At 44.5% G+C, this 23,972-nt stretch overlaps 1 protein-coding gene across 4 annotated transcripts in view; it reads left to right on the forward strand.

Moving 5' to 3' along the window:
- Window positions 1-23,972, forward strand: part of GRB2 (growth factor receptor bound protein 2) — a 53,880-nt gene that overhangs the window by 24,017 nt on the left and 5,891 nt on the right. For all 4 annotated transcript variants that reach the window (XM_088482574.1, XM_088482572.1, XM_088482571.1 and 1 more), the window contains one exon: window positions 11,964-12,195. In XM_088482574.1, the coding sequence (XP_088338700.1) occupies window positions 12,118-12,195 (78 nt within the window). In that variant the 5' untranslated portion in view covers window positions 11,964-12,117. The remainder of the gene's footprint in view (window positions 1-11,963; window positions 12,196-23,972) is intronic.

A 23,972-nucleotide genomic window follows, 5' to 3' on the forward strand; every position in this document is an offset into this window, starting at 1 on the left:
GATCTTGGCAGCTTTGTTTAGCCGTGCATCCTGAGTAACATGAGGGTTACTCCGATGTCTGATGGGCCAGCAATGTTTACGCAGTGGTTCCGATGCTGCGTCTTCGGACAAAGACATTGGACCACAGAAGCCTGCAGTGGGCGTCTTTTAACATAAGACTCCTCCTGCAGCTTTTGCATATTTTAGCGGCGGTGCCTTTACCGTCGTCCTGTGAATCAGCCTCTTGGTCTGAAGAGAGACACTGTTTGGATCTGTTGGTTTATACATGGGGGAAAATGTCACTGATATTAGAACAGCAAAATGGCTAATGGTTTCTCTCTCTTCCTTTTAGCAAGACAGAAATTTGTCCTTTAACGAGTTCTGTTTCATAGTTTACTTTAAATTATGTACTTTTATTCACATAATAACTTTCTGTACTGTTTCAAAGGAGACTTTGATTAAAACATGTATAAAAAATATATTCATGGACAGCCAAAGCTGGAAGATTGCAGCGTTTTCTTAGAACGTGTGTGACAGCTTATGTAGCATAGGGCCTGATTCAGACCCACTCACGAGCGGCTGTCCGCTCGCAAGTGGGTCGATGTTCTGGACTGAGCATGCGCATGACGGAGGGAGCTCCGTCGTGCGCATGCGCCAGACGCGACGAGCGAAGGAAAGTCCTACGCTCATTGTGTCTGATCAAAGGGGGCGTGCTGTCGATGTTGATTGACAGCACGCCCCCTTTGGTAGGCGTGCCAGGGGCGTGCCTCCCTGATGGGGGCGTTCCCACGGGAACGCCTCCCGTCAGAAGCCGGCCCACTGACATCACTAGTGATGTCAGTGGGAGTGATTTTGGCTCTGATAGAGCCAAAATCACTCCGGAGCTTGCGGTTGAAAACCTCAACCGCAGGCTTCGGCTCGCAGTTTCGATGGTCGCGATGGTCACGACCATCGCGGCCATCAAAATGCACGCTCGTATAGCCTGTGGGTGGTGACCCACAGCTATACGAGCGTCCAGGAGGACGCTCCATTTTCATGGCGGCCGGCCCTCATTCAGAGCGTGCGCTCTGCTCAGAGCGTACGGCTCTGAATGAGGGCCTTAGTGTCTAGCAAGCGGAGTGTTAATTACATTAACCAAACACTTCCTTCCACACAGCAAGGATAGATCAGTAATCTAGCTATGACAGAATGAGTTGTTGGTTTTAACCTCTTAACCTCACCATAAAATGGTAGATGCATTTGGTCAGTATTCAAACCCTTTTCTACTTCCCCATATTGCTTCCGATGGTATTAGAATATTTAAAACTACCACTCTGAGTATGTGACCTCTCCTGTATGAGATGAGCAGATCTCATTATAAACATAAGCTTGTCTGCTAGCCACTCTCCCCATCCATATTTCTTGACTCATTTAAGCCCAAGGTGCATTCTACTTGCTCCAGGCAAGTGTTTGGGCCCTACATAAGGTAAAGGACTGACTTTTGGTTGCACAGGCCCTTTAGCCAAAGCATCCTTAAGTCTTGGTTTTTGGCTTCTCCAGCAGAGAGAACCTCTCACGCACGACAAAAGTGAATGAATGAATTAGTGACATAATACCCCAGCCCTCTCTCTGGAAGAACATTCTCCTGCCTACCTATAAGGTTAGGGCAATGCAAGTGTGTGGCCAGGAACCGAAAGTGTAATTTATTATTTCATGGACTGGGTGAAATAGTGCACCCGCTAGCTTCCCATTACAGACGGCACAATGCACTTCATGCTACATGCTAACCCACTGCCTCTTAAACACAGTCCTCTGGACACACTGATAGTGTCTCTTTTCCAGATCTCTTCAAAGGGGGTGATTCAATTGTTTATGCTGATGGCTGATAGTGCCGGGCGCCCAACAGAACAATTCAGTTTGTTGCTCCATTAAGGTGCGAAGAGCATATATAATACACACTACACCAAGTGGATATGGACACATGCACTATTGTTGTGTCCTCAGGATTGGATTTGAGAAGCACAAGACTGACTAAAGTTTTGGCAATAAATCTTTCTAGTGTTGTACTATTTGGAGCTGGCCAAAGTAAGTCAGAACTACACTTGCTATTAGCCAGATCTACATTCACTCAAGCATCATTGACAAGCTACGGCACTGTATGGAATCCTCATTCTCTACTAAAATGGTGGGTGCAGTTTTTTAGTTGTAGAGTTTTCATACACCTGACAAATCAATGGTCAGGTGTATGATAATAGCTAGTCCATATTTTATGTTCAAATTAAGGTGTACCAATATTTTACAACATATACAACACTGTATTAAATTCAAGCCTTTATTTGGATATTTTAAGGAAGGAAAACATACATTTTCAACTATTATTTGTAACTATAGCTCTTGCAAGTCATAAATTGATCATGTGCACTCACACAACTGGGATATGAGGATCATCCTTACCAGTAATAGCCAGAATAAAGCAGCAGTCAGAAACTAGGGAAATCTATGAGTAATAGAAATTATTCCAGTATGAAACCAGCAATGTTTTTTCTTCGGTGCCTGGGATTTGTCCAGACCTGCTGCATCCTAATAATACCCCTTTCAGACATACAACCCGGGAAATTTCCTGCTCAGACCCCGGAATTTCTCCTGTGCAAATTTGGTTGCAGTCGGGAAGCCGGCTTCCCGACTGCTTTATCCCGGCGTGGGATAAATGACCGGCGTCTTTATCTAGGGATTCCGGGCGCCGTGAGCGGACAGCCACGGGGGGGAGGGTTAAATTTAGGGCACCCGGGGGGACTTAGGGTTAGTCACCCCCCGGGAAGGTTAGGGTTAGGCTAGGGGGAGGGAGAGTTAGGGTTAGGCACCCCCGGGGGGACTTAGGGTTAGGCACCCCCCGGGAAGGTTAGGGTTAGGCACCCCCGGGGGGGACTTAGGTTTAGCCCTTCTGCTCCACATGAGGTTTCTGTCCTACCTGAACTCGCCATAGCTCGCAGGTGCCATAGGACACCTGCATTACGGTTTGACAGGTGTACCGCCCCAGTCAAACCCCGTTAGGGTTAGGCACTTAGAGGGGGGATTAGGGTTAGACACATGGCGGGGAAGGTTAAGGTTAGGCACCCTAAGGAGGGTTAGGGGGGTAGGTTAGTATATACTTACCTTAGGGACGATCAGGATTTCCAGCACTATCTGGCTTCCGCTGGCGGGATCTCTGCATTTGTCGGTCTGTCACTGCCGGGAATCGAACTGCCGGCCATGCGGCCGGCGGTATTTCATACCGATTCCCAGCTTCTACCCGTAAATTTCCCGGGTAGCACCATTCAGACAAGCCAGGTTTATCAGTTTTCAAGATTACCTGCCTCTCCTCTGCCCTTCCTAGCCTATCCCCTCTCTGGTTGCAGCTGATGATGTCATCATCATGCAGCAGGCAACCGACCAATCACAATGCAGCCATTATATTTAATTTATTCTATTATTATTAAATTATTTATTTTATTACCCATCTGCCCTGGTGGTCCAGCAGGAGTGCTGGGGTTCTCTGTGCCTGAGGACCCTGCCAAGGTCGCTGAACCGGTGGACAGCTCCACAGCCACCGACGCGGCGGCTGGTGAGCGGCAGCGCTGAGCATCTTATAGGATGCTCTGCACTGCCCACCATTCAGATATGAGCAGGGAAATTTCCCAGGACTTAACTCCCAGGAAATTCTCTGGTCAATTGGATGGTCGGCTACCTGTGAACGTGTTCCCGGGTAGGGTAGGTACCTTTCAGACATACACGATATCCTGGGAATTTGGCCGAGGCAGGCCAAATTCCCGGGAATCTCAGTGTCTGAAATGGGTATTAGTCAGCCATAGTCCAATCTTTCTGAAATATCCTGGATTTGGTGTTTCCCTAAAAATCTGTTTAGTATGATAGTAAACTGTACCCATGTGTTTCACTATCCTACATAGGAGTCAGTTTGTTTCAAATAATACCCCTTTCAGACTTGTGCCTAAACACTGCTTTTTTGCGCGTGAACATGCATTAACCCGGGTGTGGCGTATGTCTGAAAGGTGCTACCCGGGTGGACAGTCCCGTCTCCGTGACCCTGCTCGCTAGTAGGGTTTTTCCTGGGACTTGCAACCCGTGTAGATGACCCGGCTCTTGGTGACCCAGGTCACGCCTAAAACAAATTGGCCGCTTGGAGATGAGATCATCTCCAAGCGCCCACTGTGTCCGGTGTGAAGGATGATAACCCGGGTCATCCCCCTAAGTGTGAAAGGGGTAGTCCGGCTTCAACTCGTGCTTGGTGTCGCAGACTCGAGCTGGATTGAAGCCGGGAATTTTTATCTGACAATGATATTAGTGAAAGTTTTGTTGAGAAAAGGGGATGGATACAAATTGTAGAGAGTATTGTGGTTGGAAGGCTTGTAATAAAGCAGATATGCTGACAACAGTTGTCTACTAATCAAAAATAAACAAAGAAACCAAGCGCCACAAAGGGGTGTATATCAGTAATTATGATAATGAATAACAGCTGTGTATGAAGCTGCCCTCCACCTGGGAGTAAGCCACCACTCCCAATAGGCACCAAAAGAGATGCCAAAGAACTGTAAAAATGCTATAGGTGGAATGGCGCTAGAAACACATTATGGCATTGAAACAATGTAATCATAAATCATTTTATAAATTGTAAGATTGCAATAATATTGATACAACAAAAAGAAATAAGGTATAAAGTATATACAGATAAAATCGTGTCTCTGCGACAATAAATAGATGAATGGATGAAAAGAATTGTCCTATAACAACTGCAACAGTGTTACCAAAAATTAAGTATGGCTACTTGAAGCCCCGTGCAGGCAGGGAGTGGACCTCCACAAATGAATGGTTATTGGAACCAATGTGCGGCCATAAGGAAAAGTCGTGGTAGGGTACCCCAAAAGTGTGCCAATGGATGGGTCTGGGTGGTAATATACCGCTTTCAACAATAGTGGCTCATGCTCACCCCTCGGAGGCGGAATGCAATAGGTCCAGAATAGGATGCGGTGACAGCCCGGAGTGGAGACCGGCTGGTACGCGGCTGGAAGTGCTGATGTCTAGACGGCAGTGCGGCGGTACATGCGGGAGCACTGAAGCTGTAAACTCTGTGGTCCGGTATATTACCACCCAGACCCATCCATTGGCACACTTTTGGGGTACCCTACCACGACTTTTCCTTATGGCCGCATATTGGTTCCAATAACCATTCATTTCAAATCGTATTACAGTCAGGCAAATCTGGTGGTAAATATTCTAGCATTTATTTTGTGCTTTGTGTATTATACAGTAGTTTGATATATAGATAAGTGAGTTTTGATGCTATGTAGGGTTTTTATGGTCTCGTACATTGGGCCTGATTCAGACCTGCTCGCGAGCGCTCACAAGCGGGTCGATGTTGGCCCAGTGCGCAAGCGCACGAGGGAGCCGGCTCCGTCGTGCGCATGCGCGAGACCCGGATAGCGACGGCCAAGCCGTCGCTCCGGGTCTCTCTACAAAGGGGGCGTGCTGTCGATGGTGAGTGACAGCACGCCCCCTTTGGTGGGCATGCCGGGGGCGTGGCTGCCCAGATGGAGGCGTTCCCATGGGAACGCCTACCACCTGGGGCCGGCCCCACTGACATCACAAGTGATGTCAGTGGGAGTGCTCTCGGCTCTGATAGAGCCGAAAGCACTCCAGGGCTTGCGGCAACGAGACCCTACCACAAGGGTCTCGTCGCAAGCCCGATGGTCGCGTTGGTCTTGACCATCTTGACCATCTTTTTGGCCGTTCGCTATAGCTGTAGGTGGTCACCCACAGCTATGCGAGGGGCCAGGACGCCGCTCTAAAAAAGAGAAGGATGGCCCTGATTCAGAGCGAGCGATCTGTCAGAGAGTCCGGCTCTGAATCAGGGCCATTGTTTGTTAACGATTCTTGGGCAAAGTGCTACTAGGAATGCCTTTTAAATATTTAGAGTTAGAGAGGCCAATTATTCTGGGATTTTAGCCTAAAATTGGCAGGATTTGAATCCCGGGATTGGAGCTTCCAATCCCGGGATTTCTGGACTAGTGATCGCATGCGCTTTATAGTTTTCTTATTTTAATGCCGGGCAGCATTGAGCGCCTGCAGCACTCTCACAGATGCTCCCCCCCCGGCTGTTCAAAGCATGACGTCAGAGGTAACGCTGTGCAGCCCCACGCTGAACTGCCCTTCAGCCCTCCTGCCCCATTTACTAACTCAATCCTGGGCTTGAGCGTTTCTCAATCCCTCATCCTGGGATTGAAAAAACAACTCGGTATTGGCTTCCATATTGGCAGCCAGCTAGCTCATAGATGGTTGCCAAAGTAACAGGGTTCCAATCCGGATCAGTCCTGGAATTTCCCCGGTGCCGACCCAGAATATTCACGAGTCGGTGCCGTTCACACACTGCAGCCTGGTCTGCAGAGGCCCGGCTTTTCCGGCGTTGAAGTGGACGCTTGGAGATGATGTCATCTCCAAGTGCCACTGAAGCCGGCCAATCGGCAGGCATGCGGCACGATCCAGGTCACCCTGACCCTGATCACGCCGTTTACACTGCAAGGTTTCACGGGTTATTCCCGTGTTAAACCCTGCATGTTACCTGGGTTGGATTGACAGGTCAGTCGACCCGGCAATCAAACCGTTCCCCTTTTACACCAAGGAGCTACCTGGGTTCACTCTGCAATAACCCGGGTTTTAGCTCAGGTGTAAAAGGGGTATAATAGTATTGTGACAGGACTGGGTTATGGTCAGCTTATGTTAGATAACAGTGATGGCAAAGCTTTACCTTGGGCCTTCAAATGCTCCATCCGGAATATTATTTGGTTAGTATTGCTCTGCTCCGGGGGTAAGGTGTGTACACACACACACAACAAAATTTTGAGCAATTTAACTATAACGATGTCGTAATCGTTCAAAAAAATCATTCAGTGTAAAACGATGAACGATTATCATTCATGCCCGCTCACGTTTCATAGAAGTTGAAACATTTTTCCTTCAAAACACAGAAAATCGTTTATTATGTAAAGTAAAACCAACTACTTTGTAAAACGATTTTCATTCACTTTTTCAAGGGAAAAACTGAACGAAAATCGTTCAACACTTACATCGTTGTGTATGTACGCACCTGTAGTATTAATGAAAGTGTTTTATATTTTGTCATAGTACCTGATTACTCAGCAGGTGTATATAGTTAAAAAAAAACTTTGCTGTGGTATCTAATAGTCCTCCTGTTTCCTCACTAGTACATTGGTGGGCTTCCTAAGGCAGCTGGCCAACTTGCACAATCATCTCTGAGCACTAAAAGATCCAGTTTGGGAATAGTTGGCCAAGTGTTCTACCAGTTACAAACAGGCTGTCATTTCTAGTACTGCATTGTCTGCTGCTAAGAAATTATTACTGCGTCTGGTCAGCTGAGAAACCCAGTGTTAGAGGGAGAAATATTTGGGCATATTATGTACCTAAAAAGTATAAAACAAAACCCCTCATTTGACATCAATGTAAGGGCCTTGATGCAACTTGTACTGTGATAGGGTGCAAGGCTACTCAGTGGATATTGTCTGATCATGTAAATACATGCCTCAGAAGTTAGTTAATGTACTACTTCCTGGTAAAATACTTAAGTAAACGCTTATTTTCAAGTTGTGTCTCTGATTATAGGACATGTGTACTTGGTGTTGATGCTATTATACTGCCAGAACAAATGGTAGCATATTATAAATTCTATATGCACCATGCATACTAACATTAAACATACACAACTTTAAATAGCAATGGGAAAACATTTTTTTTTAATCTACCAGTGTAGCTCACAAAACATTTCACTTGTGGAAACACATTGCAAGTTTTTGAAACAGATGGTAAAGAAGCCCAAATGTATATAGCCGTAACTAGACCTTTTGATGCTAGTGTCTATTCTAGCACCTGTTAAAACCTGTGTAGTTCCTCTCTCCTGCCTGGGGTGTCGCTCTCTGGTGCTTCTGAATCTCAGCAGTTTGCTGCATCAGCTGTGTGTGCTAGAAGCACCAGAGCCGTGAGTGACTAAGTTCCTTGGGCCAAAAAAAGCATTATACCCCCCCCCCCAACCCTATTTTCAAATTCGTGATAAAAGACACGTGCCCGCAAAAATAGGTTGTGGCCTCATGGGAAAGGGGCCTGACTGGTTTTGTCCTGTACAATGAAGGGTTACCGATCCCGTTGTGCTACTATCCAGGTGTCACTGCCAATTACAGTGTGAATCCAGTGGCTGCAGTGATGATACACAATAATTATGCAGTATAAGTCACCAGCTCCAGATGTAAGAAAATGCTGGTGAAGCTGCATCTGCAGCAGGATTTGTCCGTCAGAACCACCATGCACAAGCCTGGAGCCTGCAATGTAGATCACCGACTGAAGATATAGAAAGAGTTCTATTTGTAGTCTATATGCAGCAAAGTATCAGCGGAGAGATCTGCGTATGTACCCTGCGCCGGCAGCTGAACTTTCTGGGAACGGTATTCTAGGTGTACTGGTAATACCTGGGTCGGGAATTGGCAGCCATCAGAAATTGTGGGGCAGATCCCAGTTAAGACAGTGTTTTGAGATGTGTGTTAAATAAGAGGATGTGACTGGAGGAGGTGGCCAGATGGAGGGGGAGTTGCCCAGGGAGGAGATGGGAGCAACCAGGAAATGCCGAGGATAAAAGAAAAGGAAGCTACAAGTAACAATGATTATAAACAGAAAATTTACACGCCCGAGTAGCGCCACCTGCACTGCGATGCCCTGTGCCATGGCACTTGTCACACCACCCTAGTTACGGCCCTAGTGTTGCACAAAATGTTCCCAGGTCTCCCCCATAAATTTTGGAGATGTGATCTAACCCCGTGCACTGGTGATTATGCTACAAGATCTACAGTTTCTAGCAGACAGTTGAAACCATGGAAATTGCATGAGAGGTGGTGACCATTTGAATCTGTCTTTTTCATCTCACAAATCCATTTTTAGATTAAAAAAGGAAAAAAAATGTAAAAAAATACCGCCAAAGCAGTTATGTGAATATATTGTAAAATGTCACATCCTGCACCTATAAAGGCCATGTTTAGAAGAATTGACTTGTATATGGAAATGGAAGATATTGCTCTTTCACCATTGGACGGATATTCCAAATTCTTTTTATCTTGGACTCCTTGCATTCCAGTCAGTAAAATAAATTCCATTCATATACCAAAGTCCTGAGGGCTGTCTTTTCTGCTAGAATGGTTTTGATTGACCAGTCTACACTATGATACTTATTTAAAGGGGACTCCTCTTATATAATTTTGTAAGGAGCTATACAGCCGTTACCCGTTATGTAAATGGTTTATAACATACTTACTTTTGAAAAAGCATTTCAGGAGAATGTGAAAGCAGAACCTATGAACGCGGTGGTAAAGTGGGCGTGTACTGCTGCATCTGAGAGGCGTGTCATATAATGGACTTATATCCAAATGTATACGAGCCCAAAAGCAGTTAGTAAGATCTACATGTTTAGGAAAACACACTGATACTTTTCAGAAAATTGTTTGTAGCCATAGGGATCATTGTGCCTTATAACCAATAAAGGGAAATGTTACTAATGATCCCATTTGACTGTATAGATCTGTTTTCTTTTTTTAATATAACAGCTACATAATGGGGATAAGGGGCAGTCAGGGAGGTTGCTAGACTCTCTTAAGGGAGACAGGGAGATTGCTACTATTTCAGGGAGTCTCCCTGACAATCAGGGAGAGTTGGCAAGCATGGTTTATAATGATCGCCTCATTATTCACAAAGCTTTTTCAAAGTCAAGATGGTATACAGCCTATAGATTTCTTAAGTCAAAACATTTATAACATAGATAGGCAACTGGCTCCTTTTCCCTCGCCCCCATCCATCTGTTTGTGTTTTGTTTGGTTTTATACAAAAGTGTATATCTCCTCCTCTTTATACAGTTTTGAAAATGTTTTTATCAAGTAAAGTTTCTGTTGGCACTAAATAAAAATAGATTACATGAAAAAATGCACACCATTAAAAGTTATGGGAACCAAGCTGGTTCCTTGTGTACAGGCTGTCTATGGTGATTGTCAGCCCAGATAGAAAATAGTTAAGTGGAGCCAACAGTAAAGTTAGTACAAGGGAGTGTGTAAATTGAAAACTACACCCTGGAGTTAAAGAGGAAGCACAGACACTATTTAATAGAATATGTCAAAAGCTGTGTTTTACTCAGATTATTAATATACAGAAACCTGTACATTCATTCTTTCAGTCCTCTGCAGCAACTGCCATTTTAGCAGGAAGTGCTTCTTGAGCACCTCAGACTCGCAAAGGCTCAATCATAACTCGGGGGGGGGTTTACTGACATCAGTAAAAATAAAAGCTCCCCTGTAAGGTGATCTTCAACCCCATCCATTTCAGTTGTTACGTTTTTCTCCTAAAACATTGCTGAGTTTTGTCTTATAGCTGATGCAGTGTTGGATCTACGCCAGTGAATTGGGCGCACTGAAACACAAGTGATAGTTTTGCGCCTTTCGATCACTACTATACTGCAGCCGAGTTGTAACTGGACATTCGTGGGCTATGCAGAGATTAATTCAAGAGAAAATGTCTGTTTGCTAACATGTCTTTTGTATCCAATATAGAGTAGGTGCTAGTTCGCACTAATGATGATGGTAACTAGTAGCAAACCAGAGGCATGCGAACATGAGGCCTCAGCTCAATATTCGTACCACTCTCCACATAAGCGGAAATGCACATTTTGTCCATGCTCGCTTCTTTAGTGCAAGCTAGGCCCAATTTTGCAAGGGGGCCTTGTGTGTTTGTTTTATTACATTACTCCCAACTTTCATTCTTCTGCCAAATTGCAAAATGAAGGTAAAAAATGCTTCCCACTAAAAATATAGGATGAACTTTAGTTTACATTACCTCTGAGAAGGTCATTTTGTAGGGATACAGAAGTGGTTTGTCTATGCGTATATTTGTAAACTGCCTCCTAAATGCACTTTCTCCACCCTAGACTCATATTTTTTATTAAAATATTCACATCTTTCATATCAATCTAGCTTTACCACTGCAATGCAAAACTAGGTGTACCTAGCAAGTAACACTGCTATCCACCCTGCTTTTCCACCAACAAGTGCAACCTTTTACATAGAAATTTTATTTCCATAATATCGGGTGCACTTATGAAAAGTAGGTGCTGTGGACTTACACTTTTTTTATTGCCTGACAATGACTGACTCCTTAGCAGACTTACTCTGCAGAAATGCACTATGTAGAACAGATGATTCATATACTGAACCTCGGTCAGTGACATCACAGTAATGCTGTGCCAACTGGCAGATCTGCCAACTCAGCATGGACCTGTTAAGCTATACAGACTTACCAATTGGCCACTCGATGTGTGTTTCCCTGATCATAACTGGGCGGGCATTTGAGTTTGCCTGCCCAGTTGAGCTGCCAGTCACCTGTGGTCCCTGCAGTAATTATACACACAGCCAGATTCGCCGATATATCTGCAGATCTATCGGCCATCTGCTGAGCAGATGCTATATGTCTGTAAACTATGTTGTTCACAGACAATATCGGTGGTACACACCCGCCGCCGCACTCGCGATATATCGGCCGTTCAATTAAACGTTCAATATATCGCCTAGTGTGTACCCAGTTTAACACAGATGACTGCAGTCTCATCTTTTTGCCCTGTATTGTGTCCCATCAGGACACTGTCCTAAAGATGTGCCGGGAGTGATATTTGTTAGTTTTGGAGTGAGTTTATAACGTTTGCGGTAAGATGAAAAATGTATTTAACCTTCATGGTTTGGGGTTTAGATGTCCTGTCATCTTGTTTCCAGACCTAAAATGTATAGTTTGTGGTAGGTTATAGAGAAGAAAGAACTTACTGGTTATAGCAAATGTCATTGCAGAAAATGTAACCATTTGCCAATTGTGACTCTTTTTACTTAAAGGTCTCGCATCTAACAGTGTTTCTCCATTTGCTGTAGGCCGCGAGTGAGTTTCCCTCGGATCAGTGACGTGTGGGGTGGCAGGAGAGTTGGGACATCGTACTGTGCCAGGTGGCATTGAAAAGGTTTAGGCAGAGGTGGGGTCCATCCCCCGTTTGGAAAACCCCCTCAGGGCAGGGACGCTGCGGTAGCCATGGAAGCCATAGCAAAATATGACTTTAAAGCCACAGCCGACGATGAGCTTAGCTTTAAACGAGGTGACATTTTAAAGGTGAGTAGAAGCACCAGGCATTTGTTTGTGTATAGAAATAATTATCTGTAAACTGTTGTGCTGGTTACTGTTTACTTTGCTGTGTTTAAAATAATGCAATATTGCCATGCATTGTTATTGTAAACTAGTCAGTCCACTTCTACCTTATGTCCATGTTTCATTAATCACATTGGTCTATCTGTCTCTGTGTTTCCTTTATCAAACACTTCTGTATTGTATGAAACATTTCTTTAAACCACATACTGTACATGGTAACTTCCTGGTCTAGGGTTCTGCTGCCTGTCATGCATTTGTTATTGCTAAACATAATCAAACACTTTATATTGTTCATAATAATCTTTTTCTGAATTGTATACTGTTAACCCTTTGCCACTCTAATAATGTTAAACCAATGCTCCTTTTATGAACATAGATACAGCTACAGTTAATTTCCCAAAGTTTTTAAAGGCAAAATCCAATTCTACAAAATATTTTCTATGCCCACAGCCTAAATAATATTCTTATTATATAACCCCCACCTACTTTAGCACTATAATTTCTCCTTCATCTACCAGGGGACACTGGAGCCTCAGTACAATGGGGTATTGGAGTGGGTTAACTGGGAGCTGGCACCTTTAAATAAACTAATGGTAGCTAGCTCCTCCCCCTCTATACCCCCCCCCCCCCCCCCCCCCAAGGTCAGTCTAAAAACAACTGTGCCCGAGGGGAGCTGGAAAGTAAGGAAATGGAGACAGAAGAGCTACATTACTCACATATACATAAGAAAACAAACATATACATGAAAAAACAACAGTCCAGTCAGACAACTTAAACGCAAACCAGCGTCTGAACCTGTAAAACAGTAACAATGAAGGTAGAACAGGTCAGTCTAAAAAGTGTGCCCTAGGAGCTTGACATATACCTCCTTAGGGCTCTGAAAAGTTTTATTAAGAACTTCTATCAGCAAGAGGACAGACAGGCAGCCTGCTGCCCCTGCCTGTCTGTGTCGATGGAGCTGCCGGGGAGACCTCACCGCTGCTGCATGCAGTTTGCGCTGAGGTCTCCTGCTACAGAGACCTCAGTCTCTGGGGAGCCCAAAGACGCGCTGCATGCAGTGCATGTCGCGGGCTCCCGTAGCACATGCCCGCCGCAGCACAGACAGGGCTAAGGTTAGTACTCTCTGGTTAGCAGAGGAGCCAGGACAAGCTTTAAGGTGGGCATCCACAGTGCACTCAGCTAGCGCTGAGAGCGCCATAGCGGGGGGGGGGCCTAAGTATCCCTTCTGCTCCTGCCTCCCAGCAGCCTCAGTGCTTCCAGAAGAACGCTGGTCGCCATTTTGACAGCACTACAGAGTGGAGACTGTGCAGGCTGTGTCAGGAGTCAGGCTAGTACTCGGTGTATTAGCACTTGCATTTTCTTGTAATCAGCACTATTCTGTTAGCGCTGCAGGGATCATAGTTTATCTCCCTCTATGCCCTTTTCAGCAAGGTCTCTGTCTGTGTGATTGTATAACTGTTATTGCAATCTTACTATCTTTTTCACTGTGTGTGTGTGTGTAAGTACACTATAGACATGTCTAACAAGGGGTCTAAAGCTGTCCAAAAATCATTTTCTTGCAAAACTTGTGGTGAAAAATTCACACAGGGACAATCTAATGCTTCCTTACTGTGTGACAAATGTGTGTCTCAGCCTCAAGATACTGATCTTGTAAGTCAGCCTATGTCATCTGATCAATTGACATCAGTTATATCAAATCTATCATCAGAGCTGGAAGCAGCTCGCAAAGACAGGGAGAGGCTAAAACAGACAGCAGCTGAACCAGGTTGGGCTTGCTCACTGGCCAGATCTGTTGAGGGACTAAAGGTGCCCACACACATAGCGATATTTTACACGATCTGGCCGATTCCGACGAATCGTGACGACAGATCGTGTAAAATATGGCCAAATCGTGAGGAAATCGTGAGTCCTAACTCACGATGCGATGCGCGTCCCCGCTGGTCGCACATCGCATCGTCAGATCTGCCGTGCAGTAGGGCAGATCTGACAATCTGGGACAAAATGCACTGGGGGAAAAAAAAAAAAAGTAAAGAAGCACGATAGATCTTATGCTTTTTACTCCAAATCGTGTGTAGGAGCTGCCGGGGGAGAGTTCAGGGGAAATCGCACACATCGTGGGATCGTGTGCAGATCGGTATGTGTGTGGGCACCTTTACAAAAGCAATGTCCCAGGCTCCGCCTGCATCTTCTCCTACTTTGGTCCTTACTAAGAGATTGATTCATAACCCCTTACGTTGGGATGAATCCGAGGATGAGGAGGTGCAGGACCCTGAAGAGGACGAGGTTCAGGAAGAGGAAATTCACATTCCTGAGGACCCTGAACCTGCATCTCAGGGCGTAGATGCTTTAATTACTGCAGTACGCCAGTTGTTACATGTAGAAGATTTAGACGTTACTGCAAAATAGTCTACAGATTTAAACAGTCTGTTACTTTTCCAGCATCTGAAGAGCTGGATGAGATTCTTTCCTCCACATGGAAACACCCAGATAAGAAATTTTAAATTTCTAAGAAATATCTGTCTTATTACCCCTTTCCGTCTGACAGTAGGAGATTGTGAAACTCCTCCAGCAGTGGACCCGTCAGTAGCCCGTCTTTCGAAGAAGACGGTGCTTCCGGTGCCTGGCGCTGTTTCCTTAAAGGAAACCTCTGACAGGAAGCCGGAACACACATTAAAATCCTTATATACAGTAGCAGGGGTTTTGATGCGTCCAGCACTAGTTAGTTGTTGGGTAAATAAGGCCATTGAGGCCTGGGCGATGCAACTGGCGGAGGGGATTAAGACAGGTTCGCAAACTGACGACCTAATTCAGTTAGCTGAACAGATTGCAGAATCGGCTGCATTCCTTGGAGAAGCATCTAAGGACATTTGTAATCTATTCGCCAGATCTTCAGCATTAGCTATATCAAATAGACGGGCTCTGTGGCTGCGTCAATGGCAAGCAGATGCAGAGTCTGCGAGCGGTAGAGCCCTTCCTTTTACTGGGGAGGTACTTTTCGGCTCAGAATTAGATAAGTGGATCTCGCAAGCTACAGGTGGGAAATCCACTTATCTACCATCTGCAGCTCCTCCTACTTGAAGACCTTCAGCAGGTCCTTCCTTTCGGTCCTTTCGTGCCCCTGGAAGATTTAGATAGCGTTCCAGAGGAGCTCCAGCCTTCTCCAGGGGTTCCAGAGGCCACGGTAGAGCTTCGGCATCAGCTACCTCCAGCTCACAGCAGGACAAAGCAGCTGCTAAGCCTGCCGCATGACGTCCTCCCTTCTCATTTGGGGGCTCCCAGGGTTGGGGCTCGCCTTATACGTTTCAAGGAGATTTGGATCCAGTCTTGCCAGGACGCCTGGGTCCGGGACATCATTATTCACGGCCCGAAGTTAGATTTCAAGGCCCAACCTCCTTCTCGTTTTTTCAAAACCGGTTTACCCCTGGTTGCAGAAAACAGAGTAGAAATTCAGGAAGCAATACAAAAGCTGTTATTGTCTCAATAATAGTGAATGTTCCGACCCACCAGAGAGGTCAAGGGTTTTATTCCAGCCTGTTTGTGATGCCCAAGCCGGACTGCTCCATGAGGCCCATCCTCAATCTCAAGGATTTAAACCCTCATCTTCGCGTTTTCAAATTCAAGATGGAATCTCTCCAATCTGTTATAGCGGGTCTCGATAGGAACGAATTTCTGGTGTCCTTAGACATAAAGGATGCTTATCTCCACATCCCATCTGCCCCCCCCCCCCCCTGCCATCAGGCTTTTCTTTGTTTTGCGGTCCTAGACTCGCATTTTCAATTTCAGGCCCTACCTTTTGGTCTTTCATCAGCACCAAGAGTGTTCACAAAGGTTATGGCAGTGATGATGGCCCTGCTGCATTGTCAGGGGGTTGTCATTGTTCCATACTTAGACGATCTCTTGATAAAAGCCTCGTCGGAAGCTCGTCTGTAAAGGGACATTCACTTCACTCAGAGCATTCTCTTACAACACGGATGGATACTTTATTTCAAGAAGTCCTCCCTGATCCCTACACAACGCCTACTATTCCTAGGAATGATACTGGACACGGTGGAACAAAAAGTTTTCCTGCCTCAAGACAAGGCTGTCTCCATTCAGCACATGGTGCGCCTGATCCTGATTTTACAACATCGCCGAGTGTCCGTACACCTCTGTATCCGCCTTCTTGGGAAGATGGTGGCAGCCTTCGAGGCGATCCAATATGAGAGATTTCACGCCCGTCCTTTCCAGCTGGATCTCCTCTCCCAGTGGTCAGGATCCCACCTCTTTCTCCATCAGAGAGTCCTCTTGGCACCTCTAACTTGAACATCCCTCATTTGGTGGTTGAATCCTTCCCACCTGCTGGCGGGAAGAAGGTTTGCGGTGTGGGATTGGACCCTCCTCACCACGGGTGCAAGTCTGAGAGGTTGCGGAGCAGTGGCCCTGGGGAAGCATTTTCAGGGGCACTGGACTCAGCAGGAAGCTAGACTGCCTATAAATATTCTAGAGTTGAGAGTGGTGTTTTATGCTCTCCAGCTGGTGCATCACCTGTTGAAGGGTCAGGCAATCAGAGTTCAGTCGGACAACGCCACAGCAGTGGCGTATATAAACAGGCAAGGCGGCACAAAAATCAGAGCCACCATGAGAGAGGTAAGCAGGATTCTGCTTTGGGCAGAGGAATTCGCAGTAGTGATTTCTGCAATCTTCATCCCAGAAGTGGAAAACTGGGAGGCAGACGACCTCAGTCGGCAGGACGTTCATCCAGGGGAATGGTCGCTCAATCCTCAGGTATTTCAGCAACTAACTCTGAGGTGGGGCTGTCCTCAAGCCGACCTCATGGCATCGAGGTTAAACCACCAATTACCAGTTTACTACTCAAGAACAAGGGACCCACGGGCAGCGGCAGTGGATGCACTGACTGCTCCGTGAAAGTTTCATTACATCTACCTATTCCCTCTGTTTCCGCTCATTCCCCACTTCAAAGAATCAAGCGAGAAGGGGTCACGGTGCTCTTGGTAGCACCAGATTGGTACTCACAGATACAGAATCTGTTAATAGACGAGCCGTGGCCACTGCCTCATCAGGAGACCTCCTTCTTTCATGGGCCGTTTGTTTATCGAGACTTAAGGCGGCTTCGTTTGACGGCCTGGCTACTGAAAGGGCCGTCCTCAGGAAGAAGGGTATTCCGTCTAGTGTGATTCCCACTATGATTCGTGCTAGGAAAGAAGTCACTTCTCAACGTTACTACCGCATATGGAAAACATATGTTGCTTGGTGCGAGAGACGTAATTCTCCTCAGTCAGTCTTTAAGGTATCACGTCTCCTTCTTTTTCTTCAACCTGGTCTCACAGCAGGCCTTTCATCTTGGTTCTTTAAAGGTACAGGTATCCGCGTTGTCAATTTTCTTTCAGAGGAAATTGGCCTTGCTTCCGGATATTCAGACTTTTCTCCTAGGAGTTGTCAGGATTCAGCCTCCTTTTGTGCCTCCCACGGCACCATGGGATTTAGATTTGGTGTTGGCCTTCCTCCAGTCTGAAACTTTCGAGCCATTACAGAGGGTGGAGATAAAGTACTTAACCTGGAAGGTGGTTCTGCTGTTGGCACTTGCTTCGGCAAGGCGTGTGTCAGAACTCAGTGCTTTATCCTGTCGCCCTCCTTACCTAATTTTCCACGAAGATAGGGCGGAGCTGCATACTCAAAAGGCCTTTCTCCCCAAAGTGGTGACGGCTTTTCATATAAACCAGGCTATCGTGGTCCCGGTGTTTAAGGATGCCTCTTCAAATTCAAAATCCTTGGATGTAGTCAGAGCGCTCAGGATTTACGTAGACAGGACTGCCTCCCTCCGAAAATCCGATGCCTTATTTATTCGGTTTGATTTGGCCCGTCCAGGTTGGCCTGCCTCCAAACAAACCATTCCTAGATGTATTCGCCTGACTATCAGACAGGCTTACGTGGTGGCTTCCAAACAACCACCAGGTCCTATTACGGCACATTCAACGCGCTCAGTAGGTCATTCATGGGCGGCTGCTCGTGAGGTTTCCTTAAACCTTAGTTTTGATACTTTTGCAGCCTCCGTTTCAGAGTTTGGCCGTGCAGTGTTGCAGGGTCTCAGCGCTCTCCCACCCGGGATGTAAGCTCTGGGACGTCCCCATTGTACTGAGGCTCCAGTGTCCCCTGGTGAATGAAGGAGAAACTAGGATTTTGGTACTTACCGATAAATCCCTTTCTCCGATTCCATAGGGGACACTGGACGCCCACCTTGCGCTGTTCTACCTGCATGTTTTACAGGTCCAGACGCTGGTTTGCGTTTAAGTTGTCTGATTGGACCGTTGTTTTTTCATGTATATGTTTGCTTTCTTATGTATATGTGATTAATGTAGCTGTTCTGTCTCATTCTCCTTACTTTCCATCTTCCCTCGGGCACAGTTGTTTTTAGACTGACCTGGGAGGGGTATAGAGGGGGAGGATCTAGCTACCATTAGTTTTTTATTTAAAGGTGCCAGCTCCCGGGTAACCCACTCCTATACCCCATTGTACTGAGGCTCCAGTGTCCCCTGTGGAATCGGAGAAAGGGATTTATTGCTAAGTACCAAAATCCTAGTTTTTGTGTAAATGGAACCGCAAAAGTTGTGTATGTCTTTTGGTGGCTGGCATGGATCTTAGCAACTTGCATATCCCCATGGTTTATATAATTGCAAGTTGGTATCTATGGTTTGAAAATTAAATGAGCCAGGTGGGGGGGGGGGCGTGGACTTTGCTAAAAAACTAAGCTTCTCTTACTTTCTATATAGAAGCATGATATTCCAAGGGATATTTTGTACAAGCCTTTATTAATATACATGGTCAGTGTGGCACCAAATAAGAAATACAAGGAATTTAAAAAGCCAAAGCTAATTATTTCTCCCTCTGCTGGGAACTGTGGAATTTCAAGAATGACAAGCTACCTGTCCTATTAATACATGGGTGAGGAGGGCATAATTACCATTTAATCTCTGACCAATCTGGCTGCTAAAAAACAACCATTCAAATACTTGTTGGACTGCACAGTTATAGAGTTACATTCTCATTACTTAGTTTAATGAGACTCGGCAATGTATACACATGGTTTTGACCATAACTTAGTTTAATAAGACTTGGCAATGTATACACATGGTTTTGACCATAACTTAGTTTAATAAGACTTGGCAATGTATACACATGGTTTTGACCATAACTTAGTTTAATGAGACTCGGCAATGTATACACATGGTTTTGACCATAACTTAGTTTAATGAGACTCGGCAATGTATACACATGGTTTTGACCATAACTTAGTTTAATGAGACTCGGCAATGTATACACATGGTTTTGACCATAACTTAGTTTAATAAGACTTGGCAATGTATACACATGGTTTTGACCATAACTTAGTTTAATGAGACTTGGCAATGTATACACATGGTTTTGACCATAACTTAGTTTAATGAGACTCGGCAATGTATACACATGGTTTTGACCATAACTTAGTTTAATGAGACTCGGCAATGTATACACATGATTTTGACCATAACTTAGTTTAATGAGACTCGGCAATGTATACACATGGTTTTGACCATAACTTAGTTTAATGAGACAAAGTAATGTATACACATGGTTTTGAAAATAACTTAGTTTAATGAGACTCGGCAATGTATACACATGGTTTTGACCATAATACCCTTTGCTCCAGAGTGTGCTATTCTTGGAATCCCAAACGCAGAGGCAAAGGGCAGCAGAAAATAAATATTAATTGCAGCAGCCAAAAACGAAAGTGTGTGTACCAGAACTAAATACATGCCGCCCCACCATCTATAACTTTTATTTTGTTTTATATTTTTGTTTTATATATTTTTTTTTTTTTACTTACTCATTTTAAGATTCAATTCCTGCAAGCATCATTGCACAAAGAACCTAAAATTCTGTATTTTTCAATAAAGATTTGGGAACATTTTATAGTTACACACTCCCTACTAAACTACAAATAAAATCATGCTTTTGTACAATCAGCTAGAAGTACAGATCGTTTCATGGGGACAGTTCAAAGATTATTTTGTGACAGGTTACATTTATGTCCCAAGGCATTCTTCCCATCCCTCAGCACTCCTTTCCCTTACCCCAACGCTCCCTTGGTAGATCAAGTCTATCCTCCCCTTAGTTGTGCATACAGGTTGAGTCTCCCATATCCAAATATTCCGAAATACGGAATATTCCGAAATACAGAATATTTTTGGCATGACTGAGTTAATGAAACCTTTGATTTTTGATGGTTCAATGTGCACAAACTTTGTCTAAGGCACAAATTATTAAAACTATTGTATACAATTACCTTCAGGCTGTGTGTATAAGGTGTATATGAAACATAAATGAATTTAATTTCTGTAGACAAACTTTGGGCCTGATTCAGAGCCGTTCGCTATTTGTGGTCGCTCGTTTAAAAACAAGGGGTGGCTATTCAAATGATCCGTACGCACATTGCAGTCTGTTCACACCTCTAAGTCTGAACGAGCGAGCAAAACATACGCTCGTTTATTTGTTAAAAACGCCCCCTGGCCGCTTGCATCCTACGTCATGTCCGCTATTTATTAGATTAATCGAGTACATCGACCAGCGTATGAACTGCTCGCTATTCTTGTGGTTGGTGTTTGCTACCACAAATTTGCGAGCAGTTCTGGCTATAAAATAACCCAGTGACGTGGTCAATGACGCTGCTGTTTTAAATATGCACACCCATAAAACGCCCGTTTTGACCTTTAAGCACGCCTGCGTTCGGATCTCCACTCCCCATTTTCAAGCACCTTCCCCTGTTACCACCCACATACGCCTCATTCTGTCACTCAAAATAGCAGGCCCTCGCTATATTGCGTACCAACGATTTTCGGCCGCACTGACTGGTTCGCGCATGCGTACTAAAAACCGTACGCATGCGCAGATGTGCAAACATCGCTCGGAACGAGCGTACTGCCGCTAATGAGCGGCTCTGAATGAGGGCCTTTGTTTGAGCCACAAAATTATTAAAAATATTGTATAAAATTACCTGCAGGCTGTGTGTATAAGGTGTATATAATACATAAATGCATTCTGTGTGTATATTTGGGTCCCATTCCCAAGATATTTCATTATGATATGCAAATATTCCAAAATACGGAATATTCCGTTATCCAAAATACCCCTGGTCCCAAGCATTTTGGATATGGGAGACTCAACCTGTATCTTCTATTTTACAATCCATGAGGAGACAGCACTTGAGGATATTAGCTGCCTTGTATACTGTACAGCAAATTCATCTTTAAGTCAGATCCAAAGTGTTGTGACTTTGACCAGCTATTATATACCCTGGGTATGAGCGACCTGCTGTTGGCATGCTTACACATAATGATATAAGCAGATGTAACTTGGCAATGCTATGAGGAATGCATTAGTGGAAAGAACTAGTGCACGTGGAGTTTGCCGTTAGAAGAGTCAGTGTACCTGTCTCCAACACACAATGCAGACAGCCATTATGTGCCTGATTCTGATACGCACGCACTGCCGATGTTCATGGAGATGAGCGATTGTTTTTTTGCAATTGCACATGCCTGAAAATCCCTAAAACCTCTTATGTTGCATATGTAACACTGTGTACACTGTGTAGCGCGTTCCTATTCAGTGGCTGTGTATGGGCGTGTTATGGGAGTGTCACAGGCATCTCCCTAAACTGGTTGCGAGCTCAGATGCTTATTGGAGGCCATACTGATGGAGATTTTGCACCTAGCATTGGGTTGGTGCAAGTTCAATGGTGCAACCAAGAAAACTACTGAGTTTTATTTTTAGGCAGTAGACTTATTTTTATTATTGGGCTGAAGATGCAGTTCAGACTTATACACCCATCTGTGTGTGCTAAGGAGCATGACTGTTGTGTCCAGAAGTCTTATGGTGCGTACACACGGTACGATTTAAATGAACGATATCGTAAATCGTTCATATCGTTCATTTTTATGCTGCCAACAATTGACCAATGATGCGCGTTACCACATGGACGATAACGATATCGTTAATCGTCCATGCATGCACGACAACCTTGACGATATCTATCAGTGCCTGCAGGAGGGAATGGTCGTTGGTGATATTGTTGTTGTGTGGATGAACTATATTGTTCATCCAACACACGGGGAAATTCAAGGGAGATCGTTCAGCAAAATCGATCGCTGAACATATCGTCCTGTGTGTACGCAGCATTAGTCTGCATTTGCAACTATATTGTGTTTGCTCGTCCTTAAGTGGGGTCAGTCCACTTAGATTTTCAGTCAGTATTTCTGTTATACTGGTAATCATGATGATTTACCATTTATTCCCTGCCAGGCACTGGCTTCTCCCTGTTTCACCACCCCCATTCTCTCTCTCTCTATCTATCATTACCCTCCCCTCTCACTCTCCTTCCTTTTCTATATTTATATATTGATCTCTATGGTTTCCTGTTCTTCTTTGCTCTGCTCCATTAGCTTTCACCAATTGCAGATTAAGAGCTCTCTGTTTTAAATAATCTTATTTATCTCATCTTGCTATCTTATGTTTGGATGACGATATCAAACTGAGCCATGGCTTTAATAACTGAGGGAGTGAACATTAATTTGAAGCCTTCATACCAAATTAACACTTCGTTCTCCTAGTTACCACCACACATTGTAGTGATTTCATCCTTGTTACATGATCCACTAAAAGCAAAATTGTTTGGAGGGAAACCAGATGAGCGTTATGTGCTGCCGCGCACATTGCCTTATGGTACAGTGCTAATTTTCCTCCGTGTCTCTATGGAGTGAGATGGAATTGTAGCATTATGGGTCACAGAGTGCCTTCGTGCAGGCATTCTGGAGGCACTCTGTGGCCATTGAGTAGAATTGACTCCACCCGCCCCTCTTCTTAATTTTGGTTTTGATAAATTCACTAGTATCATGTTTTTTAAAGCTTTCCCATATGATAATGTTAGTTATAAAGGTACATAGAGACTTTTAAGGCATTTTTTGCTGCACTGCCTGCTATAATCTGATTTCTATATTGTTACCATTTAAGTCTGCAAGTATACATTGCTCACAATCAACACTGTTTCACCGCTGATTTGTGTTCAGATATGAATAAATGAAAAAATGGCCTGTGGCATTCTGTATATCTGTATTTCTTCTAGCATTTAATATTGTATCCATAGTTTTATGATCTCTTTCACTCAGAAATAATACACTAATATCTACTCTTATTAAGGGATACTACACATGCTGTTTTCACGTTCCTTTGGTCTATTGCCGTAATGTTATGTTACACACAGCTGTAATTCTTTCCTTTAAAAGTAATGATTGATAATACGTAGGCATCCATTATTGACATAATAGCTCATGTGACTGCTGCAAGTGGTTTTATTCTTCTGAGGTGTGCCTACTGGGCATCATTCCAGTACAGTGTACTCTGGACTTGTCAATGATGCCCATGCGTACATCCTTATGAATGCATTTACATTTTCATCAGTAATAGTCATTATTTGTTTTTCTTCCCACTGAGAAATAGACTTATGTTGTGAATGGTTATGATGAATATCAACGGTAAAGCAGTGTTTATTGTGTTCAATGTTATTTTTGGTCTATGTAAAACAGTCTGTAAGTGCGTCCCTGAAGAACAGATGAAAACTGGGGTCTAGTATGCTTACCACGACTAAAGCTTTTCCCATGATTAAAATATCACACACGGGGTGATTCAATTAGCTGCGACGTTCCGTAGTTATG

Source organism: Taudactylus pleione, unplaced genomic scaffold (assembly GCF_031769625.1).
Source record: "Taudactylus pleione unplaced genomic scaffold, aTauple2 ptg000290l, whole genome shotgun sequence".
NCBI classification, from domain to species: domain Eukaryota; kingdom Metazoa; phylum Chordata; class Amphibia; order Anura; family Myobatrachidae; genus Taudactylus; species Taudactylus pleione.